The sequence below is a fragment of the Narcine bancroftii genome, chromosome 6 (genome assembly GCF_036971445.1).
Source record: "Narcine bancroftii isolate sNarBan1 chromosome 6, sNarBan1.hap1, whole genome shotgun sequence".
NCBI classification, from domain to species: domain Eukaryota; kingdom Metazoa; phylum Chordata; class Chondrichthyes; order Torpediniformes; family Narcinidae; genus Narcine; species Narcine bancroftii.
The window spans coordinates 12,587,770-12,607,044 of record NC_091474.1 but is presented as its reverse complement, the minus strand read 5'-3'; the positions used below and the strand labels follow the sequence as shown (position 1 = coordinate 12,607,044).

Below are 19,275 nucleotides of genomic sequence, written 5' to 3'. Positions count from 1 at the left end.
TTTCTCAACACAACAATGACAGTTTTTACTGTCAGTGTTACTCATCGTTATCACCCTCTATATTCATCCTTCCACATAAGACCAGGGGAATATTTTTGAGCCTCTGTTTTCTGAAATGTTTGTGGTGCAGATAAAATGTTTGGAGCTATTTAAAACCCATTAGTTGCTCAGGTCAAAAATGCAAGAGGCCTTTGAATGCTAAACTTCAGTATCATTAATTCCTGACAACTACAAATGGATCTCTTAGAGAGAACTAGCCAGTAGTTATATAATAAAAAAAACATTCTTTATGTTGCAGATCTGAAACTAGGTTGAAATTCCAATAGGAACTCATCTTAAAAGAAGGCATACAAGCAGCCGACATTGATGCCCCTTCACTGCATTTGAATTGTCTGTCATTATTTCTTCAGTTGAGGGTGTTGATTCTGCTTTTCTCTCCGCAACCTCCACTGTTGAGTATTTTGAGCATTTTCTTTTTTATATTTCAGATTTCCAGCTTCTTCGATTTTATGCCTTTCATGCACTTATAGCGTTTCTGATCGTATTTTCCTTCACATGCTAATGTATGATGGCTTAATTTCAGGATTACAGTCTAATATTAAAATTCTCGCAAGGAAGTATGAAATCCAGTTATGTAAAATATTCATTATTCTGAAAATAACTGGAGTATTAACCGATTCCAAGGCTTATGATGACATGCAACTGTTGTTTATCTGTCAGATGCCAGTTTATGTTCATTGTATTCATTCCAAATGCACATTTTCCAACTTTGTTGTCATGCAGAATTTAATTGGAATTTTCTTAATAGATCCATATTCATTTAACTTTCTGACAGATTTACTGCAGGATTTGAAGAGGTGATATCATTTGTGTTTTACTGATGTCTATTGAACCTGTAGGAACTATATATAATATATATATCACACTTCAAAGAGTTATGAAAGGTTTGGCACATTGTGTATTCAACGCAATCTGTGCATTATTTATTAAAAGCAATTTTTCAAGCAGCCACATTCCTTGTTTTTCAGAGTTTGCCAGAAGGACAGTCAGCAGCTTGGGACACTGCCAAGAAAGAGGAAAACCGCTCTAAGAACAGATATGGCAATATCATTGCGTGTAAGTAAAAGTATGCTGGATGGATGCAGTTCATCAATATGCTGTCTACAACGTTATCTGTCTTAGAAGTTCTTCCTGATATGGATCAACAGTCATCTTCATGAAAAGTGCTCGATTTTCAGACCATTCCCAATTGTGACTCTGGCAGGTTTTCTCACCTATTCTCCAGCTCCCTGAAGAAAGTAAACACAATAACTACTCTGTACAGTCAGAGCAGTCAGTTATAACTGAATACTGTAAAATCCCCATTATCCGGAATTCAAGCAACCGGCAAAAAAAATTGCAGAAAATAAATAGGTATAGGTAGAAAAATAAGAAGATTTAAAATTGGTGCGCCCCCCCCCCCTCCCCCGCGCGGTTAGTTCACCAATCAAGCAACACTCAATCTTGGTCAACTGGTAAATTCAGTTATCTGGCATCTGGATCCCAGGGATTTTATTCTTTCTTAAAAACAATTAAAGAGATTTCTCTTGGTGAGGAAGGCAGACAGGCATTGGGCAGAGCATGCCCACTGGACATCTAGTTATTGCCAGCATTTTGCAGCTGGGTTGCAGACGGAAAATAATCGCAGGAGGCAGTAGGCTCTTCTGTGCTGCCTTGTTTCAGTGGTCCTGACTTGAAGAAGGTATGTCCTGAATAGGGTTTAGAAGTTGGAAGAATTGGGTGATAGGAATACAAAGAATGGAAATAAGCCAAGTCGGTTTTCTGATCCAGTGGGGATAACACAGGTGAGCAGTGAACCAGTTTTCTGGAAGTTGGAGGATTACCCCTGTCCTTGAAGGTGCACAAATACACCATAAAATTTGCCTGTAGATTCCTCTTCAGCTGCACCACTGATTGAAAATTTGAAGGCCATGCATTAGTGGACTCAATCCTAACATGGCAAAACAGAGCCTTGTGAATGTCACAAAATCCCTGCCTTGAGTACAAAAGGAACCTACAATCTGAAAAAGGCAAACAGTGGAGATGGCAGTAATTCTAGAAATGGCAGTAAGTCTGTTAGCCCCAATTTCAGGCAATCCCTGTTGTTCTCAGAACTACCAAGGGAGTAAAACCACAGAAATGCTGGAGGAGCTCAGCAGATCTCGCAGTATCCAAAGGAGGTATAGATATATAACCAACATTTTGGGCCAGAGCCCTTCTTCAAGGTAGGAGTGAAGAAGTGGAGGGGGTTATCTAAAATTAGAAAAATCTGTGTTCATGCCATTAGGTTGTCCACGAAGGATATGATGTACTCTTCCTCAAATTTACATTTTGCCTCATTCCTGACTATGGATGAGTCCAAGGACAGACATCATTGTGGGAAAGGAGATGGGAATTGAAATACAAAGTGAGGTAATTTGGTTTGCTGTGTATCCCACAGATGTTTTTTCCCATAGTAGCCATAGAATGCTGATGGGGAAGATTCATGAACTTTAATCCAGTGGCAAGCACATCAAGTAAATGAACAGTTGTGGCCTTGAAGCATTTTTTTTTAAACTACCCCCACCCAGACAAATGATGAAGATGTTAACCCATTTCAGGTGGATCTGTTTTGAGCTATCGGGAACTGACTCCAACAAATGAAGCTGTTTTGATTTGCTTCAAGCATTATTATAGACACAGGAGAGTGATGATTATCATACATTCCCTTGAAATCTATAAACTTTAAATCATCAGGTCTTCTTCAGGGCTTTGTTAATGATTCCCACCTAAGTTCCTATTGATCTTTCCCCACCTCTAGGAGATTTTTTTTACATCTGGAGGATGAGCATAGAGATCTATGGGATGTTACCTGCTAACTAATGTACTGGGACATTTGTGGTCACTGCCGCAATTCCTTAAAGTCTATTACTCTAACATAATCACAATTTCAAGATTGAATTTTCCACTCTATTTGTTGAACAGCATTTGTTCCAAGATGATGATTTTAAAAATTACACTGTTTAATGTGCTGTTATTATCAAGTGCTTTCTTTCGTTCAAATCGAGATTAATTTAATTGTCAATGTTCATTGCACTCCCCAGATGACCATTCTCGAGTACGACTTCAGCTGCTAGATGGTGACCCACACTCAGATTATATAAATGCCAATTACATTGATGTAAGTATCAGTCAGACTTTTACTCTGGATAAATTAAAATAAAGTAGGATGCCAAAATTATTTACATTATAGAAACTGGTACAATCAATGTGAAGGTGAGGGTAGACAATGTCGGCTTTTGGGGATTGAGAGCGCCTCAGAAATGGGACCCTGTGTCAGAGGCTTCTCCTTCCATGATCATACAATACAATCACACACTATTCCCCAACATAAGTGTAACTGAGTCACCTGTTAAGTTCCTTAGAGTGACAGGTAAATGATGCCATTAAATAAATCATAAATTGGATCATCATCACCTTCTTTCCATCTTTACACCTTTTCCTCAATCCCCAAGATACGTGTTGGGTTCTACAATAAGACATCTTGGCAGTGGAATTCCTGCTTTATCACACATCTGATGAAACCCATAAATTTTGGACCAGTTTGTTGAAAGTTCCCAGATGGATTTGATAACGGCAGCAAATCTTACTTTGCTGCCTGTCGCCACAGCTCTAATATCCAAGTCGGTAGGCACGCATGGGACAATTTAATCACACCAGATTCTGACAGGATCTTTCACCTGCCGATGGTGCACATTGGAAATTGCTTTTCTGGACGTAAAATTTGGCAGCTGATGTTTTATCGCTTTGGTGTTCTTTGTGATCTGCTGTCAGTGAGCTGGCACTTGGGACACTTAACCACACCATTTTTCAAAGCAGTTTTTCCAATTCCACCAGTAAAGTAAAAATAACTATGCAATGTGTAAGAGTGCATTTGCAATTTTTAATGCCATATCATCATTCTTAGTGGTTTTGATCAAGGGGGCGCTCTGAACTCCTTTATTTTCTAATTCTTACTAAATGCATGTATTTGAAACTGTTTGCAAATCCTTGTGGCAGCCTGAGAACATTTTGAATCTCCATTCCCCTTCCATTTTTTTTCCTTGTCTGCTTCCAGCTGTCACTCACCTGCTTCTGTCTCCCAACCCCACCCCTACCCTACCACACGGGCCTCTATCTGCCCATCTATCCCTCCACCTCTCGCCATCCCTTTATACTACTGGTGGTCTTCCATCTCCACAATTCCTATCACCTGATGCTGCCTGATCCATCGAGATCCTCTATCAGCCTGCTGTTTTATTCAATGGAAATGTATATCAGCATAATTATTCTTAAACAGCATGAGATTACAACTTTTAGTGAGCTTCCATTTAATAAAGCTTTGTTGGAAATGTGGAATTAATAAAATCCATGTTTTATGAATATACTAAATTCATTCTTGGGAACTAGATTGACTTAAAAATTAAATTTGGCCATACAGCACGGTAACAGACTCTTTTGGCCCACGAGTCCATTTTAACCCAATTTACTTGCAACCCCATACGCTTTTGAATGGTGGGAGGAAACCAGAGCACCCAAAGGAAATCCATTTAGGCACAGGGAGAATGGACAAACTCCTTACAGACAGCACCAGATTCAAATCCCGGTCGCTGGCTCTGTAACAGCATTGCGCTAACTGTGCCTAACTGTATTTCTAAAACACAGACAGACACACACAGGTCAGGCAGCATCCTTGGAAAAAGAAACAGAAGTAATGTAATTCAGGTCGAAGATCCTCCATCAGAATGAGGAAAGATTTTTTTTTAAAGTCATTTTCAATTGCAGAGATGGCAATGGGAGTTGTGAAAGGAATGATCCCTTAAATACTGAGCTCAGGTTGAAAGATGATAAGTGCCCATTTAGTTGGGGTGGGGTCGGAGTGGGGGAGGTGAGGTGGGCGTGGTGGGATCTTGCAAAAGATGATCTGTTTAGTGGTGGGCTGAAAGGTAAGCACAAAAGGATCTCAGCCCTTCCTCTGTCCAGGAGGAGAGGAGAATGAGAACAAAGAAGCAGGGAAGGGATGAATCAGGATCAATAGCTCTCTCCTTTATTGAAGAGAGGAATTTTAGGAAGAAGGGAGACATTTATGAGGCACCTGTTCACAAGGTCTCATCATCAAATGCATCAGAGGCAGTGGATCTGAATTGAATGGCATTGCAGCAGGCAGAGTGGAGGGAAACAGAATTGTTGTCAGAATTGTTGGTCTTGTTGTGGATGTTTATGATGAGCCCAACCCTGAGACAGAAATGGAGAAATCTAAAAAAAGTACAGAAGACAGAAATGGACCATGTGAAGGTCTGAGCAAAGTGGAAATTGGCAGCAAAAGTCATAAATTTTTTTGAGTTTTGATTGTCAACTCTATTACAGCGCCACTGACCAAAGTTCAACTCTGGAGCTGTCTGTTAGGAGTTTGTACATTCTCCCTGTGACCTGCACAGGTTTCCTTCAAAAACATACAAAGTTTGTACCTTTATTGATGTATATGGGTGGCATGGCCTCGTGGACCAGAAGAGCTTGTTACCATGATACATTACATTACCTGTTCACAGTCTTCTTGTTGGCAGTTACATCCCTGAGATTAACTGTCTCTAAACTGGTGAATGTTCAGAGACAGGACTGAGTGACTGCAGAAGAGGCAGGTAGATAGAGCTGGGAAAAAAGGTCCAGAGGAGCCTCAGCCCTTACCCTTGCCCAACAGGCCTGAGGTTCTTGCTCCCAATGCCAACATTACAATTATTTCTGAAGATAAATAATTGTTTGAAAGCCCAAGGAATCAAAGGTTGTGGGGATCTGTAACAGAAGAGGAGTTTAGCCCAGCGTAGATCAGCCATGATTACATTGGCTGGAGATCCACAAGTGGGGGGAACTCCTGCTCCTCCTTTCTGGTGTTCTTGTGTTTGATTCTGGAAAATAGTTGATGTTCTTTAAAGTGAAATAGAATAAAACTGTCCTCTACAACGGAGATGATGTCATTGAGATGTTTAAGATTCTGAGAGATTGGCAGAGTGGGTGCTTGAGAGTTTGTTTCTTCTGGCTGGACAATCTAACATTGGAAGCCATGGCCTGAAGGAAAAGAGAAGACAAATATTTCTGAGGAGATGGAGAAGAAAATTTTTTGACCAGAAATTTGTACATTTTGTAAATTTTCCACTGCAGGGTTGTGGATGCTTGATAATTGGCAGTTTCAGGAGTGAGAGAGATTGTTTTTTGGAATCCGAGGAAGTGGGCAGGGGAGTGACGAAAGCACAAGAGCAGCCTAGACCTCATAGAATGGCTCTGCAGGTCCAGGGGCTCGTATTCATCTGTTCCTCTTTTAAATGTTCCAACATTGTGATTCACCCTTATCTACACTGAAGATTGTGAGAAAAAAATGTTTGATCTGTTGTTATGTGTTTGATTTTCTCTTTTTTTCAGGGTTACCACAGGCCACGTCATTACATAGCTACTCAAGGTGAGCACCAGAAAGAACTTACCCTTATGTACAACAGCATTCCGCATGTTGATCTTAATGTTTTCTATGTCCTCTTACTTGTGAATAATCAAGAAGAATTGTCTTCTGAAATAGAGATAGAGAGACTCAATGTTAATCCTAAGTGTTTCGGTTTGTAGATAAAATGAGATCGGTGCAATGTCTGTCAGAATCCATGGTGTCACTTTGTAGATGCATTTTCCTGGATGGAATAAGTGCATAACAGCACTTCATCAGGCATTTATGAGGAGACTTAAACTTTAGATGCTGCAGATAAGCTAATCTGATTTTGCCAGATGAATTTCTTGCTGATGCTTTGAGACAAGCTTACATTTCACTGCTAATGAGAAAGAAGTAACACCATGACCAATTGTGACAGTTACTGTGCAGTTTCAAACATTCAATACAAATGACAAGCATTGGAATTTTTTAGTCAAAGAATAAGACAGTACTTCTTCAGCGGAGGTGTACTTCTGCCAGATGTGCAAACTTCCAACCAGATGTGCAAACTTCCAACCAGATGTGCAAACTTAATTACTGAAAGGCAACAGTAACATCCCAGCAGTACATGTCTTTCTCATGTGGGAAAGCTATTTGATCAGAAAGAGTAAAAAAAAAGTGTTCTCCAGAGCTGCCAACTACACTTATAAAGTGAATGTAACTCTTTAAATTAGATTATTATTGCACTGTAATTGTGACTGATTGATCAGCTGCTACAGAAGTGTTTTGGGTACCTGGACAACAGGAAGAGAGGTGGTAAAAGGGCAGGTGATGCATCTCCTGTGGTTATTTGGGAAAATGCAGTGAGAGGGTGATGGCTATTGATAGAGATGGAGGAGTAAATCAGAGCATCCCAAAGTAAATACTGCAAGGCAAGGGAAGATATGACTGGTGTCTCATTCAAAGTGTGAAATTATTTTTGAAAGCCTGGGAATCGCGGGAGTAATGTTCAGCAACTCAAAGTCTCCTTTCCCCACCTCCTTTTCCTACCGTTCAAGCTGTCCTAACCTAAGTGAAATTATTTACTTAATATTTGCAATTATTGCTCTAATCTGTGCAGGGGTGACAGGCAGGAGATTCCTATGTCAAAAGTCAATCTGATCTTTAAGATTTTCCTCAAAACTATCCTTTTGACCACTTCCATTTTGCTGTTTTAATTCTCTTGCCATCCATTCCTCCATGGCGAATGTCTTTCAAATGTTTTATACTAATTTAAAGGTGTTATAAAATAACAATAATTTGATTTCCCCTTTTGTTGAAAATATTCGTCATTTTTAAAGGTCTGAGATTTTTTTTTTATGGAGTTAACTAAAGAAAAGTAGACAGGCCTTTTTGGTGGAAATTATGGCATATTAAATGTTCACCTAAGGATCTGATATGTTTTAAATTGGAGTGGCTTCTGACAAAACATCATCCGTCTCCTCTATTACCTACTGGTAAATGGATTTAGTTTAATTTTTCTTTCATCTCCACCGAGAGTGTGCATTAAAAATGTATGATTCTCATAGCTTAATGCTTTATAATCTGTAATACCTTTGACATTTCCTCAAGGAATTTAATTGAACTCACATTCTTCTCAACACTTACACTGGACAAAGGGAAGGACAAGCAGGGCACAGATAAAATCTGGCTTCTCTTGACTTGTATGCAGTTGTTTCTGTTATGTATCTGCACCTGCATGCGTATGACATCATCACGCTGGGTGTGATGACATCATCACTGAAATATATTGTGTACTGGGGGGATCCATTTTAGTTCTGTATTAAACAATGAATGAAGCATCGCATCTCCACATTCAAATACATGTTTTTCCACTCTAATGCAGTGTAAGTTGACTACCCACATCTATCCTAAATAATAAATGTAAAATACATATAAATCGTGCCCTAAATTTGGGACTATTCCGTGATTAGGATAATGAAACGTAAAAGTGTTTGTGTGCACTGGTGGGAATTTTGATTTCATTCGTCCCTTATAAATATCGATGAAATAGATTATCTGGTAATTATTTCTTTGTGATTTTTTTTGTGTGAGAACTGCTGAATATATTTTAATTTAAATTTAGATATAGAGCACAGTAACAGTCCCTTCTGGCCCACAAGCTTAAATATCCTAATTAACCTACAATCTCCATATGTTTGAAGGGTGGGAGCACCCAGAAGAAACCCACCCTGGCACAGGGATAACATACAAAATCCTTACAGTCTGCGCTGGATTCAAACCCGGGGGGGTGGGGGGGGTGGTCACTTGCACTGTAAAAGCATTGCACTAACCGGGCTGCCAAAATTTCCTCCATCTTAACTGTGACTCAACACGGAAAAAAATTACTTCAGTGGTTGTGAAATGCATTGAAACGTCTGGGGGTCGTGAAAGGCACTACATAAATGCAAGTCTTTGGGATACCATGAGGTAAAACACTCTAAACAGTAACAATCATAAAGATAATTTGCCCTGTGGGATAAACCACTGGAAATCACTTGATACTTCCAGAGCAAATTATTAATTCATCAAATTGCTTATCAATTTCTTTAATTATTTCCAGGACCAGTGATAATGTCGTTGGTGAAATTTATTGTTGTTAGGTTGACTTTGTTAAACACAAAAACAAATCTACTGATAGTTTGAAGTGATAATCGGCTCACTACTGTGAAAAGAGTAGATGATGTCTATGAAGGAGAATCCAGGTTGATATATCTGTTAAACAAAATGCTAACACCATTTCATGTTTTATTGCTCATAGAATATTATGGTGATGATGAGCCTTTCTAAAACTGAAATAAAACCTCACTTCCAGTCATGTGCACAGCATTGGGCTCCATGACATAGAAAGGATTTTTAATCTTTGGCGTGGGTGCAGCAGATCCACAAGAGATGTCGAATCAGGCCAGATTCAGTGCCATCTTGACTGATCCTGGGGTCTCTGATTCCCAAACTAACCAAAAATCCATCGTCTTAGCTTTGAAAATACTTGATAACTGCCACCATGAGCCCTCCAAGATGGAAGATTTCAAAGATTTACTGCCTTTTGCAAAAAGAAATTTCTTTTTATCCCTATTCAAAATAGCCATTTATTTATCCCATTTATCTTAGTTCTACCACCTGGCGGTAAAAGATTCTCAGCTTCTATTTCCATCAAAGCTTCCCATAATTTGTGTATTTGCTCGTTCTTCTCAACTCTGGTATTTTCTTGAATCTTACCCAATATCTCCTTTTGGAACAACTCTCTCATCTCCGGTGAATCCCTGCTGCTTTGATTACAAGGTTATCGTTAGTGCGGCCTGTTCGTTACAAGACTGTATTAAATGCTCCAAATGAAGTTTCATCAAGACCTAATGCAATCTCAGCTGCAGGCAAAATTATGACTAGGAACTGTCAGATTTGCTGGATAATGCTACCACAGAGTTTTAAAGCTTTGGGGAATGTGGAAGCTTGTGTTTCTTTTAATGTAGACCAGGGGTTCCCAACCTGGGGTACATGTACCCCCAGAGGTACATTTGCACTTTTCAGAGGGTATATTGGGTCTGAGAGAATAACCACTACTGTACAATACATGGTGTTGTAATCTGCAGTCAGATTGCACAATGTCGTGATTTTTTTTATCCTTAATTTTTAGGGGTACACGGGAACCTATAAAAATTCCCAAAGGGTACAGAGGAACAAAAAGGTTGGGAACCCCTGATGTAGACCATACAACAAACACATGATCTTGACAGTGGCAGAGAAAGTCTGAGGGAGATTGGAGATCGCCAACTGGCAGCAGATTTCATCTGCTCTCTCATTCTTTGGAATCCACTGTTTCTTTTCCATCTGCTCCATCGTCTTCTTCACCAGTTCCTCACTTGCTGGCTATTATCAAAGACAAAGCAAACCTTCGGAGCCACTGGGGTGGAGCCTCCCTGATTCATCCTGGCAGTCATCCCCTCCATTACAAGTTGAAGTGCCAGTTGATGAAGTAGACAAAGACAATGTGGTCAATCAATAATCATGGCCTTTATTAGCAGAAACTCATGGTACAATAATGAAAGACAATAGGTGCATATACAATTATATCCAAGGGGAGTGTCCTTAACAGTAGAGATAATGTGCAGCCAATGTTAGTACAGCAAGGCTCGCCAGAGGGGAGATAGGCAGCTTGGCAGACATTGACCACACAAGTCAAGTTTATTGTCATCTAATTCTACAAGTACAACCTGACGAAACAGTATTCTTAGGTCCTCGGTGCAAAACACGCAGACGTACAACCAGACATAACACACATACAGACAAACAATATATATGCAAGACAAGTATTCATCTGTAAAAATAAATATTGGTTCATATCTATGAGAGTGTCGGATGGTTAATGTTAGCGGTTCCTTTGATTGTTCAGCATTCTCGCTGCCCATGGAAAGAAGCTGTTCCTCAGACCGGTGGTGCTGGCTCTGATGCTCCTGTATCTCCTTCCCGACGGAAACAGCTGAAAGATGCTGTGTGCAGGGTGGAAGGGGTCCTCAATGATTTTGCGGGCCTCTTCAGGCAACAATCCTGGTAGATTACGTTGATGGGGGAGAGGGATAGGGTGGGGGGAGACTCCAGTGATCCTCTGTGCCATGGGCCATGACATTACCAACTACAGATGCTGGAAATCAGAAATCAAACAGAAAATGCTAGCATCACTCAGCATCACTTGGAAGTTGCTCCACAAGCCACACATGGAAATGTATCACTGCTCCTTCACCGTCGCTGGGTCAAAATCCTGGAAGCCTCTGACTGACACATCGTGGGAATGCATTCAGCTCAATGGCTGCAACAGTTCAATATGGAAGCTCACCATCACCTTCTCAAGGGGAACTAGAGGTGGCCAATTAAATGCTGGGTAGCCCATATCTCTTGAAGGAATGAAAAAAAGGTCATGAGGCACCTGTGACAAGATTAGCCATTAATATTACAGGAAAAAGACCATATTTCCATCATTTTATCTTTTTGTCCATACTTTCAATTGGTGATCAAAGCATATGCTTTGTCATACATATATGTGTGTGTGTGTGTGTGTGTTTGTGTGTGTATATTCATTCTTTGGCTTGGCTTCGCGGACGAAGATTTATGGAGGGGTAATGTCCACGTCAGCTGCAGGCTTGTTTGTGGCTGACAAGTCTGATGCGGGACAGGCAGACACGGTTGCAGAGGTTGCAAGGGAAAATTGGTTGGTTGGGGTTGGGTGTTGTGTTTTTTCTCCTTTGTCTTTTGTCAGTGAGGTGGGCTCTGCGGTCTTCTTCAAAGGAGGTTGCTGCCAACCGAACTGTGAGGCGCCAAGATGCACGGTTTGAGGCGATATCAGCCCACTGGCGGTGGTCAATGTGGCAGGCACCAAGAGATTTCTTTAGCCAGTCCTTGTGCCTCTTCTTTGGTACACCTCTGTCTCGGTGGCCAGTGGAGAGCTCGCCATATAACACGATCTTGGGAAGGCGATGGTCCTCCATTCTGGAGACGTGACCTACCCAGCGCAGTTTGATCTTCAGCAGCGTGGATTCGATGCTGTCGGCCTCTGCCATCTCGAGTACCACTTCGGTGTTGGAGATGAAGTCGCTCCAATGAATGTTGAGGATGGAGCGGAGACAATTCTAGTGGAAGCGTCCTAGGAGCCGTAGGTGATGCCGGTAGAGGACCCATGATTCGGAGCCGAACAGGAGTGTGGGGATGACAACGGCTCTGTATACGCTAATCTTTGTGAGGTTTTTCAGTTGGTTGTTTTTCCGGACTCTTTTGTGTAGTCTTCCAAAGGCGCTATTTGCCTTGGCGAGTCTGTTGTCTATCTCGTTGTCGATCCTTGCATCCGATGAAATGGTGCAGCGGAGATAGGTAAACTGGTTGACCGTTTTGAGTTTTGTGTGCCCAATGGAGATGTGGGGTGGCTGGTAGTCATGGTGGGGAGCTGGCTGATGGAGGACCTCAGTTTTCTTCAGGCTGACTTCCAGGCCAAACATTTTGGCAGTTTCCGCAAAACAGGACGTCAAGCGCTGAAGAGCTGGCTCTGAATGAGCAACTAAAGCGGTATCGTCTGAAAAGAGTAGTTCACGGACAAGTTGCTCTTGTGTCTTGGTGTGAGCATGCAGGCGCCTCAGATTGAAGAGACTGCCATCGTGCGGTACTAGATGTAAACAGCGTCTTCATTGTTGAGGTCTTTCATGGCTTGTTTCAGCATCATGCTGAAGAAGATTGAAAAGAGGGTTGGTGCGAGAACACAGCCTTGCTTCACGCCATTGTTAATGGAGAAGCGTTCAGAGAGCTCATTGCTATATCTGACCCGACCTTGTTGGTTTTCGTGCAGTTGGATAACCATGTTGAGGAACTTTGGGGGTATCCGAGGCACTCTAGTATTTGCCAAAGCCCTTTCCTACTCACGGTGTCGAAGGCTTTGGTGAGGTCAACAAAGGTGATGTAGAGTCCTTTGTTTTGTTCTCTGCACTTTTCTTGGAGCTGTCTGAGGGCAAAGACCATGTCAGTAGTTCCTCTGTTTGCGCGAAAGCCGCACTGTGATTCTGGGAGAACATTTTCGGCGACACTAGGTATTATTCTATTTAGGAGAATCCTAGCGAAGATTTTGCCTGCAATGGAGAGCAACGTGATTCCCCTGTAGTTTGAGCAGTCTGATTTCTCGCCTTTGTTTTTGTACAGGGTGATGATGATGGCATCACGAAGGTCCTGAGGCAGCTTTCCTTGGTCCCAGCAGAGCTTGAAAAACTCATGCAGTTTGCCATGCAGAGTTTGGCCGCCAGCATTCCAGACCTCTGGGGGGATTCTATCCATACCTGCTGCTTTGTCACTTTTCAGTTGTTCATTTGCCTTATATGTCTCTTCCCGGGTGAGGACCTCATGCAGCTCTATCTTTAAGGCTGTTGAGGGAGCTGGAGCAGGGCGGATTCTTGGACTGAGTGGTTGGCACTGAAAAGAGATTGGAAGTGTTCTGACCATCAGTTGAGGATGGAGATCTTGTCGCTGAGGAGGACTTTGCCATCTGAGCTGTGCAGCGGGCTTTGGACTTGGGGTGAGGGGCCGTACACAGCCTTTAGAGCCTCGTAAAAACCCCTGAAGTCGCCAATGTCCGCGCTGAGCTGGGTTCGTTTGGCGAGGCTAGTCCACCACTCATTTTGGATCTCCCGGAGTTTGCGCTGAAGATGATTTAAGCCCACCCGAATCGTGCTGCTGTATCCACCCCCACTCCCTTCCAGTCACACTGCCATTTTACCCCCACCCCTCGTCCGCCTGACTCGTGCTGCCATCTCTCTCCCCACTTGCTTTTGTTTGGAACTTTCCGGATTTTAGATGTCCGGATAAAGGATTGTGTACTTCTACTTAACAATGAGGAATGATCAGACAAAATCCTACTCTTATGCTCTGCATGGAAAATCTACCCTGTAATTGTACTGACATTAAGCAAAAGTCGATTCTCGAAAAAGAATCATGTCTGGGTGAATAAAATTAAAAGTCTTTTTCTGTCAGAATTAACTTCCTCCACATTTCCACCAAATTCAAACCTTTCATTGCGTCTAACATCCATTTTGCCATTTTGGTTCTTTGTACGGTTTTTGGAAATTTATCCAACACACAATTAAAATCCCCACCAACCAAAATATTTTCATTAGCTTGACCCAGATTCAAAAAAGTTTCAGAAATAACGTCTTCGTCATTTTCATTGGGTGGATAAACATTCATCAAAGTCCATGCTTCATCAAAAATTTTAGAATTCACCAACAGCTCTCTACCCAATGTGGCAGAGAATGATTCCAACTGAAACGGTATCTTCTTAGGAACCAAAGTAGCAACTCACCTCTGGCTTTCGAATTAAATGAAGATGCAAAAACATGTCCGACCCAATCTCTTTTCAATTTCATATGTTCTTTCTCAGACAAACGAGTTTCTTGCAAAAAAGCAAGATCAACCGTCATTTTCTTTATTATATGCCAATATTCCCTTCCTTTTCATTGGATTATTAAGTCATTTACATTAAAGGTCACAAAATTTAAATGAGCCATAACTTAATTTCCTCCTGAGATTGACACTTCACAGAGCAATTAAATATTTAAATAAACCCAACCCCCCCCCCCCTTCAAACAATAAGAAACCCCTTTAAAAAATGTTAAAATCTACGAGTACAAGAGTCGGACCCCCCTCTGTGGACCAGGTGCAGTCAATACCACAAGTGGCAGATGACTTTAGAAGTAGTTGAGTCAACCACCACCCCCCAACCGAATATTAAAACCCATTAATCATCCCAGTGATAACACCCACATTGAGCTTGAGTTTCATCTTCAACATCACTCACCAATTCTGATTCCAACTTCTTTTTACCATTCTCATTCCCAATGTTATCCTCGGACATTTTCCCCATCGATTCCTTCAAATCTGGGAAGGAATTTGCAAAAGATAATGCACCATAAGGACTCTCAAAACATTGAGACTGATCTCGCCCATAAATCACCTTAAATATCATCGGATACTGGAAAGTAAACTTATACCCTTTCTTTCACAGCACTGCTTTGACCAGGTTAAACTCTTAATAATCTCCTGACTTAAATCAGCATAAAATAAAACCCTATTGCCTTGATACATCGTAGGGCTTTGATCAAGGTGAGCTTTCTGATCCGCAAGCCGCAATATAATTTCTCTATCCTGATATCACAAACATCTTAAAAGAACCGCTCTTGACATTTGACCCAGAAAAGGTTTTCTCCTTCACGCCCTATGAGCCCTATATAAAAAGACTCGACTCCCAACAACTTTGGAATCCATTTCCAAAAATAATTTTACAGGATCTGAACCATCAATATCTTCCGGCAGACCAACTATCTTAATATTATTACGACAACTTTGATTTTCCAATGAATCAATGTGTTTTAACAAATCTCTCTTCTGGACATCCCAGCCTGTAAACAAATCCTCAATATGATCCATTCTCTCCGCAAAATGGTCCACACGGTCCTTACAGTCAATAGAAACTTCTTCTATCTTCTTAAATTGATCTTGTCTAGTGTCCACTGCAGTTAAACTCTTATTAATATCAACTTGAATAAATGTAATTTCTTCACACATACCAGCCATTATTTCCTTTACACCAGCATTTAAAGATCATTTAAAGTTTCAAAATTTTAGGTCGTAGAAGACATCATCTTTTCATTTGGTTGGATCAGTTCTGTAGACATGAAGTTGACTTCCATCCCTGTTGCAGGGGCCTTGAAGACTGGGGAAGGTGTCTGTGGTAAAACAGCAGCTTTCATTGGCGAAGGAGATGTTCTTAAAGCCTAAGGCCTTCCTTCAGTGAGTCCAACTGCAGCAAGTAGTCATCCTTGCTCTTCTTCTCGAATTTCTGAGTTGTCCTCCTCCACCTCATACCTGGCAGCCCTACTGCAGATCTGATCCAGAATTTCCTGCATGTGAGAACATCCATCCATGCTGAGAAGCTCAGTAGCATGCAGGGGAGCATCTCCAGATGGCCGCTGCGTACTGTCAGTCGCCTTCTTGCTAACCCGTGCTCGCATTCAGGCACCCACCCCCCGCTCTCCTTAGTCAAGCCAGGCTCGGATCAGATTCCACGCACGCGCTCCTCCTGGCCCGCGGCCAGGCCAAAGATCTTGGCGACATCTTGCGTCTCTGGATGTGCAGAGGATGCAGGCGTTTCTTCAAGCTTCTCCCGAGTTCCACGTTGAGGATTCGGATCTATCTCTAACTGCTCCTGAGGTTCCTTCTGGAAGGTCGGCTTTGCTTCTTCTGCACTTTTCACAGGTTGAAAACCTAGGTTTTTTTCTAAGTTGCTGGTAATGAAATGGTATTGTATGAATTGACCAGTACAGGCATGGGCTGGCCCACCCTCCTGATGACATCCTCTTCCAGACTCCTCCCTGGACTCCTCCCCTGTGACCCAGGCCATAAAGGTCGAGCCACCACTTCCATCCCTTCACTTCCCTAGCTTGGGCGCGGGCCTGCAGTCTTGTGTGTAATAAAGCCTATCGTTCCCCTCAAAAAAAAGAGTTTGCGCTGAAGATGGCTGCATGCGCGACGGAAGGCTCATTTCTTCTCTGACCAGGACGGCTTTGCAAGGTGAGCCTGGTGGGCAGCTCGCTTCTTTGCCAGCAGCTCCTGGATTTCCTGGTTGTTTTCGTCGAACCAGTCCTTGTTTTTCCTGGAGGAGAAGCCCAGTACCACTTCAGTGGATTGCAGTATGGCAGTCTTCAACTGATCCCAGAGTTTCCGGGGACGAGTCCGTGAGGCGGAGTGCATCCTCGAGCTTTGCTTTGAGGTTTGCCTGGAAGTTTCCTCTCATTTCGTCTGACTGCAAGTTTCCAACATTGAACCTCTTTCTGGGGGCTTTACTGTTCCTGGACTTTGGCTTGAAGTGAAGGTTGAGCTTGCAGCGAAGCAGCCGGTGGTCAGTGTGGCATTCCGCGCTGGGCATGACCCTGGTGTGGAGCACATCTCGTTTGTCTCTTTCTCGCACCAGGACGTAGTCCAGGAGGTGCCAGTGTTTGGATCGGGGATGCATCCAGGTAGTCTTCAGGCTGTCCCTCTGCTGAAAAAGGGTGTTTGTATTGACAAGCCGCTGTTCTGCGCAGAGCTCCAACAGGAGGCGCCCGTTGTCGTTGCACTTGCCGACACCATGCTTGCCCAGGATTCCTGGCCAGGTTCTGAGTCTTTGCCGACGCGAGCGTTGAAGTCACCAATGATGACAACCTTGTCGGCTGTAGGGGTGCGTTGAATGAGGTTGCGCAGATCAGTGTAGAACTTGTCCTTTTCTGCTGGTTCCTCCTGGAGGGTTGGAACATAGACACTGATGAGGGTGATGCGACGCTTGTTTTGAAGTGGGAGTCACATGGACATGATCTGGTCCGAGTGGCCTGTCGGGAGGTTTTTGAGTTTGGAGGCAATGGAGTTCTTGACCATGAAGCCTACACCAGATAGGCGTCGTTCATTCATAGGCTTGCCAGACCAGTAGAGTGTGTATCCCGTGCCGCATTCTTGGAGGCTGCCTACATCTGCAAGGTGGACTTCACTGAGAGCGGCTATGTCGATGTCAAGTCTGAGGAGTTCATGTGCGATGAGGGCAGACCGACGTTCAGGTTGGTGGCTGTCAGCCTTGTCTAGCATGGTTCTGATGTTCCAGCATGCTAGCTTGAGTTTGTGAGCATCTTTTGAGGGGGAGGACGTGGAGGGGGAGGACGTGGACATGTCCTCGGGCCTGCGCAAAGGAGCTTTTAGGTGGAGTGCAGTGTGCGCGGTACTGGCCCCACCCTTTACACCCATGGTTCGTGTGCCGTGGCCAAGCAAGCTGGGACATGGCAGCGAGGTCCTTGGGTCGTAGGTTTTATATCGGAGTGGCCTTCTCCTATGCAGGTTTCTTACCCGGACTGGAGGGGCATGCCTCCCCTCCTAGGTCGGACCATACCTGGTCGCAAATCACCTGTGGACATGGCCTAGGTAAGTTTAATTGGGTTCTTTAATTACCTCTGAGGTAGGTCAGGGACCCAGTTGGATTCTGATGGGGTTGACCGAGTTACACCCTTTTTTTACTGCTGTGTAACTGGGGTGTAAAATGTAAAAAGTGAGGGGGAGGCGACGGCCCCGGCCTCGGTAGAGTGAGGCAGGCAGAGGCCCCGGTCCGGGCAGAAGCGAGGGGGAGGAGGTGGCCTCAGCCTCGGCAGAGTGAAGCAGGCGGAGGCCCCGGTCCAGGCAGAAAGAAAGAGGCGGCGGCCCCGGTCCAGGCACAGGGAAGGCTGCGGCGGCCCTGGCCCGGGCAGAGGGTAGGCGGCGGCAGCCCCGGCCCCAGTCCGAGCAGAATATATATATGCATATGTCAATATGCCCACAACTGTGCCACTTTCACCCACAAAGGGAATGGCCTACACTCGGTACTCAATCTGGAGCCTCAGATTTTTAAGTTTGTGAAGATTATGTTGCTCTATCAGCCTCTCTCGGTCCTCATACGCGACCGGCCGTAAATCACGATTGAAAGTCAGAGCTTAGAGACATTGAGCCCTTCTTTTCCCTTCCTAACCATTGCTCTCAGTGTTAACTATGGGACCTGGCACAGGATCCAGAAGGCAAGTGTTTCCTTTGAAATAACTACTCTCGTGTGTTTCATCAATATGACCTAGAGAAGAGCGCCAAGGGATGGCCTATAATGTAGTCATCGTCCTTGCACCCCTATCTGGATGAAAAATGCATCTCAAAAGTCTAAGGAGGTACCACCTATAATAACACTTGAAGATTATTACATAACAATTGGAAAGGGCAGCATCGTCACGACATCATTGTCACCAGCTCGGAGGCAATGCCCAACTTTGCTGAACCAGATATTGTCATCTCCCCGAGAAAGCTCCCTATCCCAACTAACTCACAGTCAGATAGCCTGTGGCGGTTAGAGAAAATGATAGAAGGGCATTCTGAAAGTTTTTCGCAAAATGTAGGTGTGGACATCACAAGCTGGGAAGAACAAGGACTCATCTGACCTCTGTGGTGCCACACCCTTGGCTATGGCCCACTTCAAGAAGTAATACTCTGCCCCCAGAGTTGAAAATAGAGAGAAGTGAAGCAGCACCTTGTCAACAAACTGCTGACTGGTGAGAGAATGTTTGTGCCACTGGAGATGGGTTTCTGTTCTGGAATCAAGCTCCCAGGTCTCAGAATTAAATCTGTGGTTGAGTTGATCCATTTTCTGAGGAATTCATTGAAGATTCAAGGTCCTTTTATTGTAATGTAATAAAACAGAAGAATTTATA

General features: G+C 43.2%; 1 protein-coding gene and 1 long non-coding RNA gene across 27 annotated transcripts in view; one reads left to right on the top strand and one right to left on the bottom strand.

Annotated features, from left to right (window-relative positions):
- ptprt (protein tyrosine phosphatase receptor type T) overlaps positions 1 to 19,275 on the top strand; it is a 1,055,968-nt gene that overhangs the window by 928,540 nt on the left and 108,153 nt on the right. For all 25 annotated transcript variants that reach the window (XR_011339907.1, XR_011339906.1, XR_011339908.1 and 22 more), the window contains 3 exons: positions 1,029 to 1,116; positions 3,123 to 3,199; positions 6,472 to 6,508. Coding sequence is in view for 21 of the 25 variants with exons in the window: in XM_069884025.1 (XP_069740126.1) it covers positions 1,029 to 1,116; positions 3,123 to 3,199; positions 6,472 to 6,508 (202 nt within the window). In the remaining 4 variants the exon portion in view is untranslated. The remainder of the gene's footprint in view (positions 1 to 1,028; positions 1,117 to 3,122; positions 3,200 to 6,471; positions 6,509 to 19,275) is intronic.
- LOC138735728 (uncharacterized) lies at positions 936 to 18,709 on the bottom strand. Of its 2 annotated transcripts, none has more exons than XR_011339915.1 (4): positions 18,552 to 18,709; positions 14,829 to 14,908; positions 6,531 to 6,613; positions 936 to 1,289 (listed from the first exon to the last, which is right to left on the bottom strand). It is a non-coding gene; the product is annotated as an uncharacterized lncRNA (long non-coding RNA). The 2 variants fall into 2 exon arrangements; XR_011339916.1 differs by having other exon boundaries at positions 18,579 to 18,709.